The sequence below is a fragment of the Mauremys mutica genome, chromosome 17 (genome assembly GCF_020497125.1).
Source record: "Mauremys mutica isolate MM-2020 ecotype Southern chromosome 17, ASM2049712v1, whole genome shotgun sequence".
Classification (NCBI taxonomy): Eukaryota; Metazoa; Chordata; order Testudines; family Geoemydidae; genus Mauremys; species Mauremys mutica.
In genome coordinates this window covers 24,314,479-24,324,766 of record NC_059088.1, presented here as the reverse complement: position 1 = coordinate 24,324,766, position 10,288 = coordinate 24,314,479, and the positions used below count along the sequence as shown (strand labels likewise).

The 10,288-nt window shown below is 48.8% G+C and overlaps 1 protein-coding gene across 2 annotated transcripts; it reads right to left on the bottom strand.

Moving 5' to 3' along the window:
- Positions 1-943: 943 nt before the first annotated feature.
- On the bottom strand, positions 944-7,485 carry LOC123351677 (thioredoxin interacting protein). 2 transcript variants are annotated; one of them, XM_044991208.1, is made up of 8 exons: positions 6,899-7,485; positions 5,722-5,794; positions 5,464-5,611; positions 4,880-4,982; positions 4,295-4,551; positions 3,776-3,932; positions 3,347-3,498; positions 944-2,712 (listed from the first exon to the last, which is right to left on the bottom strand). In XM_044991208.1, the coding sequence occupies exons 1-8, from the start codon at positions 7,146-7,148 to the stop codon at positions 2,677-2,679; spliced, it is 1,176 nt and encodes a 391-aa protein (XP_044847143.1). In that variant the 5' UTR covers positions 7,149-7,485; the 3' UTR covers positions 944-2,676. The 2 variants fall into 2 exon arrangements, with proteins under 2 accessions (XP_044847143.1, XP_044847142.1); XM_044991207.1 differs by lacking the exon at positions 944-2,712 and having other exon boundaries at positions 3,281-3,498.
- Between the last annotated feature and the right edge of the window lie 2,803 nt (positions 7,486-10,288).

The window sequence follows — 10,288 nt, the reverse complement described above, 5'->3', positions numbered from 1 at the left end:
CCCTGAGCAATGTCATTATACCAACCTAGTGTAGACCAGGCCAGTATGGGGTGAATTAAGTTGGCTCTCTGCAGTATGGTCACCAATTTTGGTAAAGATCGCTAACAAACCAAGCACATACAAGCCTCCATGTCATCCTAGTATCTGAACACCATGGTTGCTAAGGGGTTTAGCCTCAATGCTGAATTAGGCGAGTATTATAACAGATTATCTGCAAATCTTTAGGCAAATCGCTTAATCAGTGGCAAAACTGCCTATAGAGGTCTCAGACCCTTAACCACACAACACACACACACACACACCCCAGAAGGAACTACTAATCATCTCATCTGACCTCCTGTAGAACTTGTATCCTCCCTCTCTGCTTGTGATAGATCACTAGAGGACTAATGATCTGTGAAGGTGTCAAGTCTCCATGTTAAAAAGCAGGGGCAGAAGGAAGTATAGAATCAGTGACTTTGCCCTAAGTCACACAGCTGGCTAGCTGACAGCTGGGAATAAAAAGGCCGGTCACTTTAACCCCAGGACAACCCAGCACCCTTTCCACTGGGTCAAATGGTTCAGCGCTTATAACAGTGCTATTTACAATAGAACTGGACGCAGGCTCCCATTGATGTCACTGGAAATTGGAGGTGCTTTGGCCATTAAAAACTAAAAGTCACGGATAAAAGGCAGGGACTGTCTCACAGGCACCTACGTTTGAAAGTTTTGGCCTTTTTGTTGCAGACTATTTAAACCCAAGCAGCTGCTGGTTCTCCTGCCCCAGCAATTTATCCCCCTCGCCCCAGCAGTGGAATTGGTAAGTTGGTAACTTGGCCCAACATCCTAATCGCACCAGTTCTGAAGCTTCACATCAGTTTTACCATACGAGCTCCCGCCCCCTTGCCCCACCCCACCCCCAGTAGAGAAGTTTCCCCCCCAAGAACGATGGAGGCTTTGGTTATTTCAATTGTCTTTATTAAAAATGTCACCCCCCGGGGGTGGATATAACATCTTAAATTGTACAAATATAAAAAACTTTGCAAAAACAAATACAAAAAAACCACAGTAGAAAAATTCAGTACACCCGATTCGTGTCATGACAGGCAGAGGCAGCTGCTAAGGCTCAGCAAGGTTGGCTCTGCCAAATACAGATGAACAAACACTTAGGACATGCAGTGCTGGGTTAATGAATACACAAGAGTGGGGGGGAAAAAGTGCTTTTTTCTGTGTAAGGAGAAGACAGACCCAGTCGGAGGGGGAGAGTTAAGATACTAGTTCTTCTCTCGCCTTGCCCCCACCCCCCGCAACCAGAAAACCTTCCAGTCATTTTTTTGGGTTTAACTTGACTAAGTTGGGACAGCGTCGCTTTAGGCCATGCGCCTTTTCCCCTGGTCTCTGGACATTGCACAAGATAGTTTGATCGAAGCTTCTTCAATTGGTGCCAGAGAGTGGGTTTGGGACCCGCAGGCAGGGGAAAGCATGAGAAAATTCTCAGGGTTTGCCTGGGCACAGAGAAGTTTATTTCTTGGCTGGTCCTTGAAGCACAATCCCAGCCAGACTCCTCTGTGCACCTGCTGAGGCCAATTGAACCAAGTAGTAGTGATGGTTGGGGGTTTTTTGGGGGGTGCATTGGTTTATCTGCACAAAGGACGATAAAAATTCAAAACAAAAGAGGACGGAGATAGTGATTCTTCTCAACAGGCTCATGGAGTTTAGCTTACACTTGTTTGGCAGATTCAGAAAACTCAAAAGTCGAACAATAAATGCTACCAAAGCAATAAAAACAAGTCATAGGACACTGCTCTGAACTGACTGTATAAAATCTTGGCTTTGGAGACATTTGGACTGGATAACGTTTCATTTGCTTGTTAGAACAAAAAAAAACACATGCATAAATATTCTTTGCATATTAAAACCTTAAGTTCTTCCCCTCAACGATTGCTATTTGATCTCTTCACTTCTGCCTATTGCCAAGGCACAGAAGTGTTTCCACCAGCACCCAAAATCCTCAACAGGAGGATTGTAAAAAGCTTTGAGATTTACAGTGCTAGCTCAAGCACAAGTAACAATCCTTACAGAGCAACAAGTTTACAATCCTAAAATAGCAGGTTTCATTGAAATCTTCAGACATTAAAAAACAAAAACACTGAGAAATAGATCATGTGTTCAAACACGACTGATCATCAGTACAGCATAGTAACAGATTCAAGGCACGGTGATGGTAGTTTTTCTGGCATAGAAGCCTTTTTTTAAGTCAGAATCTGCTGGCTTCGTGCCTCTCCCTAACAAATTAACTCTTAAGTGCTCTCCACAGAGCACACACCTCTTCCACCCCATGCACTCCCATTACAGTTTCCACACAAGCAACTATTTATTTTCCAGGGAGATTCTTAAGGGTTCTGGAATGCAGGCCAGGCCCGATAGCCTCTGACCAACATGGCATTTCGCTCATCACATCAAGTCTGTGCACACAGCACATCTTGGAAGAAAGACCTTTGCATCTGCCTTCTTCCATGCTGGCTGGCATTTTTCAGCCTGGCAGAAGCTGCCCTACCACACGCTTCCTTGGGACCATTTTCTTCCCGCATCAGGGCTTTGAAACCCCGTTCTGAACTTTGGCTAGGTACAATCACTGCAGATATAAAGTGAGTCCAGGAAAGTAGAAGAAACAGAGGAACAGCTGCTTCTTGGCACTCACTGCACATTGTTGTTAGCATTGCAGGGATCCACCTGGGGAAGAAAAGTAAGGAGGTCTTTAGACACTTGCTGAAAAATACTAACTTGGTAACCTCAGCCAAGATATACAGTCTCCCCTGACTAGTGAACTATAGTCAGGTGTTTAGGAAATTGACTTGAGAAATCAGCTGAGTAGCTTTGAGTTACAGCTTAAGTAAGATGCACCATCATCCCCATTGGGCCACTTTGCACAAGCAGATGTAGTGCGGTTTTAATGCATCCCTGGGCAGATTCGCATCAGTATCTTAAGGACCATTAGTCTCTTCTAGTCTGTCAGTTTCTGTCTTCCTGACAATACAGAGTAGGAGTCTAGCCATGTCTGAGCATTAACATAAGAACATAAAGGCCGTACCGGGTCAGACCAAAGGTCCATCTAGCCCAGTATCTGTCTACCGACAGTGGCCAATGCCAGGTGCCCCTGAGGGAGTGAACCTAACAGGCAATGATCAAGTGATCTCTCTCCTGCCATCCATCTCCATCCTCTGACGTACAGAGGCTAGGGACACCATTCTTACCATTCTTGATACTGGTATGAGCCTCCCACCCCAGCTAAATCCTAGGCTTCTCTTTTCCAGCTTTATTTCCTTTGTGGCTGAAACCAGCCACTCAAGTATTCACCAAATCTCACCTCTGTGTAAGTGGGAGGAGGCATGAACTTGAACTCTGGGGCATACATGAAGATAGGGCTGTCGAAGGAACTGTCGAGATCATCCAGAAGGGGAGTGGTGGGGCTCTCCAGACGGTGATCTTCAGATACGATGTCCAGGTAGCATGGAGGTGCTGTAAGAAGAGAAGCTTGTGAGCCCTACAGGGTATTTGTGTAGGAGAGTGCTTGGTGATGTGATCCCAGTTTTATTCCTAGATCCCAGGCCATTATGATGAAGCAATCCACTCCCCCCTCTCCGCTTCCCCCTCACTGGGGGTGGGAAAAAACACCCCCGAGCCCACGTCTCTCATGGAAGTGGTTTTTTTTAGAGCGCTGGGAGACACCCACACTGCCCTCTTTGCTAAAGACTAAAGCAAGTATCCCCATAAAACAGCCTAGCACTCAGCTCACCTTCTGGAGCATCAGGGAGATTGAGGTCCACCCAGCTCATTTCAGAGCTAGCCTGGCTAGCCATGCTGGAGCTGCGGCTGGCAAACCCAGATCTGCTACCGATGACGAGAGGCAGCTCCAGAAGGATCTTCTTGGAGCCAGGGACGCTGGCGTAGATCTGTATGAACAAGACCAGGATAGAGTTGGTTACTACATCATTACCCTGATACGAAATTAAGAGTCTGTGTCACATTAGAATTCCTAGTGAAACTGCAGTGATGTGGGGAAAGATCTATGGTATTGATTAAGTGTAATCCATCCTTCATTGGTCAAAGTGACATGAGCTAGTGAATCATATGCCTACGTTCCCATTTACAGCGAGACTAACTAATGATGTAAGGACAACCGTACGTGTCCAATTCCCTTATAATGGCATCCCTCATGTTCACTGCAGAAGTGGGCATCCTCTTAAAGCAGGATGGAGCTGGAATCCAAACAGCAGCTAGGAATAAAGGGTTGCTGTGATAGCGAGATCCTTACCTGCAAGAAGTACTCCACCCGCAGGATATTGCAGCCCAGGATGGATGGTTTGATCTTCTTGACCCGGAGAGTTTTACCCCGCCAGCTCTCAGACATGCCCGAGATGATGGGGTTGCCTCGGACGCAGGAAAGTTTCTGGGTCAAAACCTTGGTCTGCCCGTTTGCCAAGTAGGTATGCTTGGAAACAATGGCTGCTTTGGGTACCACGATCCGGGAGCAGATGTTCTCAAAGTCCGCATTTATGCAGATATCATCACCTGGAAAAAGAGATATGGAAGCTTAGTTATGGAGAAGACCTAAGGTCTCTTAGCAGACCAGTGCTGTGCCCTACAATGTGTTGAGAGCTAGTTTTCACTAGTTAAACTACAGAAGCTTCATCTACACTCACACTGCATTATTATATACTCCTACTTAGACCCTTCGGGCCACACCCAGTTCCTTTCCCCTCTTGCATTTTCAGACTTCAAATCCTTGCCAGTGGTCTCATCCCTCAGGAGCACTGCTACCTTCATGCACTCTGCTTAGCCCTTCACCCCCCTTCTTCCCTCACCATCCAACTCTCCAAGGAAAGAAACCAGATCTCACCTTCACAGAATCCTTTTCGGTCAATCCTGGCACTGACAGACACATGCCCATCAGGAATGAACATGCAGGACACCTTCTTGTCTTTCTTGGCAGCGACTGGCGACTGGAAGAGATTCACAGGGAGATTGTGTTACACAGACGAAGTGGCCACAGGCCACAACAACATCAGTCCATGTCCCCCCCGCACTGCCAAATGCTGTCTTCACCTCCTCAGCTCCCCATTCTTGGAAGTTCTGTGTCTGCCCCCTGCCTGACCTTTCCCCTGTCATCTGTGTTTCAAACCTGCTGCAGTTTAATTTATAACTCCAATTAGGCCCTAACATCCTGCATTATGGATAGTAGGCGAGACTCTGATGCCCAGATGGTTGCCCTCCAGACAGGCTGTCTCATGAAGCAGAGTACTAACCAGCCCTAATTGGACGGACTACAGCCCCAGAGATAAGTATTTAATCTGTACTTGGCAGCAAAGCCAGTTAAAGAGATTCCTCAGGCCAGTGAGAATGTCCTTTCCTAAAGGATCTGAGTCATCCCATAGTTCCAGCCACTAACACCCACATGCACAGACACAGAGACCTGATAATTACCATTAAGTCTGGAGTGTTGACATCAACAGGATCCATGACCTCAAAATGCTGCTTTATCTCCTGAGTGTGACAGGATGGGCGATCCAAGAAAGCCTTAACCCAGTAATCCACACAGCCGTACTTCCCTTTGAACGAGGTCCCCAGAGGCCTGCAATACAAGAGGGCAGAAGAGCCCGTTAGAGACGCACAGGATAACTCCAAAGGAAGGACTTTTAACAAGAGTAGGATTCTTAGTAGCCACATTTGGCCAGTACCTACCCCTGGGGAAGCTCAAATCCGAATTTGTATTCGTATTTGTTGCCAGGTCTCAAGATCACAGAACCATCCTCATCTAGAAAGATTAAAGAAAAAGGAATGCATTAAAACACACTGCCGGACTGAGATTTTAAGCTTCATTAGGCTTGTCCTGTTTCACAGTTGTAACAGTCAACGGAGCTGTTGCATTGATACCCCCTAGACAGAAACAAGCGGACACTCTGCTGATGCCCTTTTGGAAGGGGAGTAATATTGCAGATCTAGGCTTGATGTTATTGTAACAGTCTCGTTTTAAGACAGGCCAGCACCTGACTTCTGCTTCAACACAGCACTTCCCTTTGAATTCTCCTTCCCCACCCTCCCATGATCTATCTGCTAGGAGAGTCTCCCGGTTGGAGGGGGGGAGCCATTCAAGGCATTTCTCGTCCCCACCGCTCTTTCATCTTAGTTTTCTCACCCTCTGTTAAGAAGCTCTGCCAAGTTTGACAACTCTGCCCACTTACAACTTGCCTGCAGGATTGATGGGGAACGTCCTGTTACAGAGATCCCGGAAATCCATACCCGTGCCAACAAGCTAAACTTGCAGTTCCCTACGGTGACACCTGTTCTGCATACTGTACTTGCTTATCAGTATAGACTGTACCCACATCTCTTCCTAGGAATCAAGGGAAGCCAGCCATTGCAATTGAATCGAAGGTTAAAAAGACTCATCTGTCATTCTGAGCTGCTCCCACAGTCCTACAGGCATATTAAAATCTGCAACTGTTCTCTGCTGGCTAAAGTAGCCACAAGGCTTATAATTATACCCGCTTTTCTTCCTTGGCAATGTCGTGAGTATTAGTGGCTAGAGTTTTATTACTAAGTTGGAAATAACACTAAATTCTCAAACTGCAATGAGTTTCCCCTGCAAGGCTAAATGTTGTTCTTAGCCAGCTTAGGTCTGCCAGGGCTCAAATGAATGATTAGCGCTTCCTATACTCTAGCAAAAGCCAGGAAGATGCAAATATTTAAGTCTGCATCTTTACACCCAAAATCTGTCTCTCTATAATTGTATCAAGAAACCTTTAAAAAGCCACCAATCCTCAGTTAAGTTAATGCATCCCAGGCCTTTAGTTTTAAGAACAAAGACTTAGTGGGAACCCCACACACAACAAAACGACTCTTGAACCAAGGTTCTCACCAGTGGGATGGTCATCCAGGGTGAGGACATCTTCATAGCGCAGGTACTCCATCTCCTGCTTGCATTGTTGGGGTCCCTTGATCCAGACCACCTTGGCCTCCCCACAAGCCAGCACTTTAACGGAGCTGACCCGGGTGACTTCGGTCACTTCCACCAGCACACGGCCGGCTACCTTCTCTCCACTGCAGAAGACTTTGTCAGGCTCGCTGAAGACGATCTCGAAGGTCTTGATCTTCTTGAACACCACCATGGCGACTGGTTGCAAAGATTTCTCTCTCCTCCCCCCAAAAAGAAATTTTTTTTTGGAACCGGAGTGGTTTTGAGTCACGATCTAGAGGTTTTAAGCAACTATGACTTTTTAAAAAAAAGCTCTAGTTGCAAAACTTCAGAGAGTTTTTGCAAATCAATTCACCCCTTTTTGGGTTACAAAATGACTATTTATGGCAATTTTCTTTAAGTTCAGCCCCTTTTTTAAATGATGGAATCCTGGGAGGGGGAACAATAGCAGGACGGGATCCTCCTGGTAGGCAACAGCTTCCTTTAGTTCAGCAGCACCAGAGAACCCCACTCTGCTCCAGCCTGCAAAGCTGTGAGCCCAGGAAAAGCCGGATGCTGCCTTTATACCCCCTCTCCCCTCCCCTCCCGTGTTGATCTCAGCTCTCCATGCTGAAGGCGCGTGGACAAGCGTGTTTGGCGCGTGATCAGCGCTCCCATTGGCCGCCGCGGTCTTGTTTACATCCCCGCCAGCCAATCGCCGGGCCGACCGCGGAGCGTGGACACCGTGTGTAAGCTGTGCCGGCTGGAGTTGCGAGAGGCAGGAGTGGAGGAGAGAGCGACGGGGGAGCGGGCCAAGGAGAGGCAAGCAGGGAGGCGCCGCGAGCCAATCAGGGGCAGAGGGCGGGATATAATGTTCCCGAGGAGCGGGGCGGGGATGTGAGGGGGTTTTTGTGGTCGGGTTGTTGTTTCACTCACAGGCAGATGTCAGCTCCCCCCCGGCCGTTCCTCGGGGCGGGGGGGCAGGGAGGCTCCCCCCGGATAAACTGTACGGGGGCAGCTCCCAGCCCCCCCAGCACTGCCCCCCCCACCGTGGGTGCAGTTCCGCAGCCCCTCCTCCCACTGACCCGGGGGGGTCAATTACACCACCCCACACTGACAATGGGGGGGTCAATTACACAGCCCCCCACTCACCCCACACTGACCATGGGGGGGTTAATTCCATAGCCCCCTCTACTCACCCCACACTGGCGGGGGGTTATTTCCACAGCCCCCTCTACTCACCCCACACTGATCATGGGGGGGGTCAATTACACAGCCCCCCCACCTCACCCCACACTGACCATAGGGGGCAGTTCTACAGCCCCCTGACAACTCCCCCTCACTGACTATGGGGGCAGTTTCACAGCCCCCCCAGTACTGCCCCCTCCACATACTGACCATGGGGGTGTTAATTCCACAGCCCCCTGACAAATCCCCCCATACTGGCTATGTGGGGGGTACTTCTACAGCCTCCCCCACCCCCAACACTGATCACGAGGGGGGGCAATTCCATCTCTACACCTCCCCTCACACTGACTATAGAGGTTCAGTTCCACAGTCCCCCAGCACCTCCCCCAACACTGACCATGGGGGGGCACTTATACAGCCCCCTGACACCACTCCCAACATTGATCATGGCAACCCCCAACGCCTCCCCTACACTGATCATGGGGGGCAGTTCCACAGCCCCCACCCCAGCAGCTCCCCACACACTGTCGGGGGCAATTCAACAGCCCCCCTACACCTCCTCTCACATACTGACTATACAGCTTGATAGTCCCCCGCAAACCCATGTCACAGATCATAATTGAGGGTGGGGAGATCTCAGCCTCTCCTAACCCTTCTATTGATTATACTTGGGGGCTGCTCCTTTACCAAATCCCCCCATTTCCCAAAGAGCCCTCCCAAGTTCCAAAATGTACTTGCCCCGCAGCCCCAACCTCATCCCCATCGCTACACACAGATTTCCCCTCAGGAAAACAAAAAAATCCTCATTTAGCCACACTGAGAATGTTTAAGAGTTGCACAAATTCCACCCCCTCCTCTGACTGTATTAAAGGACATCACATGCAATGGGGCTGACTGCTTGTAATACAGGAAACAGGGTGACTGGGTGAAAAAATAGGAAACAAAGCTGATTTTTCAGGGGCTCAATGTCACAGCTTTTATTCTGGGCGACAAGCCGTGCGTTGGGATCATAGCAGAGTTGCATGATCATAGCACCTCGTCCTTTGCAGAGTTGATGGTTGGAAAACAGGTTTATTGTCGGATCAAGTGCTGACTCCCTGAAGACTCTGACTTCTGGGATATTAGACATCAAATAAGCAGCATCCCCACTCCTCATTTCCCTCTTATTGACCACACAGGGGCAGCTTCACACACCTCACCCTCCTGAGTGTTTGGGGAGTGGGGGGATCTTGGTACAAAGCCACTCACTGACTGTTCTGGGTATATTTCTACACAGCAGCCCTCAAGTTTTCTTTCAGTCGTCATGTTGTCAGGCATTCATCCCATCCCTGACCAACTGTGGTCCATTTTGGCATAGTTTAAAAGCTGTTTCTCTAGATCAGTGTTTCTCAACGACCAGTCCGTGGACTGGCGCTGGTCCCTGAGATCTCCATGACATAATTTAGGAAGGCAGCAAGCCGGTCCCTGGTATCAAAAGGGTTGAGAAACGCTGCTTTAGATCAATACAATTTTCATGCAAGCAAAGCTGCAAACCAGGGGTGGCCAACCTGAGACTGAGAAGGAGCCAGAATTTACCAACGTACATTGCCAAAGAGCCTTAGTAATATGTCAGCGCCCTCCATCAGCTCCCCCCTCCCGCCTCCAGTGCCTCCCTCAGCCCCACCGGCTCTGGGGAAGGGGCAAGAGCCTTGGGGGAAGGGGTGAAGTGGGGTCAGGACCTGGGGCAGAGCCCAGGGTTGAGCAGTGAGCACCACTGGCACATTGGAAAGTTGGTGCCTGTAGCTCCAGACCAGGAGTCAGCACCTATTCAAGGAGCCGCAGATTAACTTCTGAAGAGCTGCATGTGACTCTGGAGCCACAGGTTGGCCACCCCTGCTGTAAACAATGTCGTTAACCAGCTAAAACAAGATTTTATAAAGGACAGGGGAATAGGGAAATCAGAGACTCTCTTCCTCTTGCTTCTAAAACCTCTGCCCCGCCAACTGGGGAAAGGGATGTGTCCCCAGTATAGTCACTTCCCTTCGCTGTCCTTCGCCCCGAAATGGGGACTGGGAATAGTATGTGTGTTTGTAGTAACTAAGCTCACGTACATTCTCAGATTAGAATTTGGCTTGTGTATCCCACCCCCAAGTCAATTGTTCCTCACAAGGTAGGATATAAACTGAT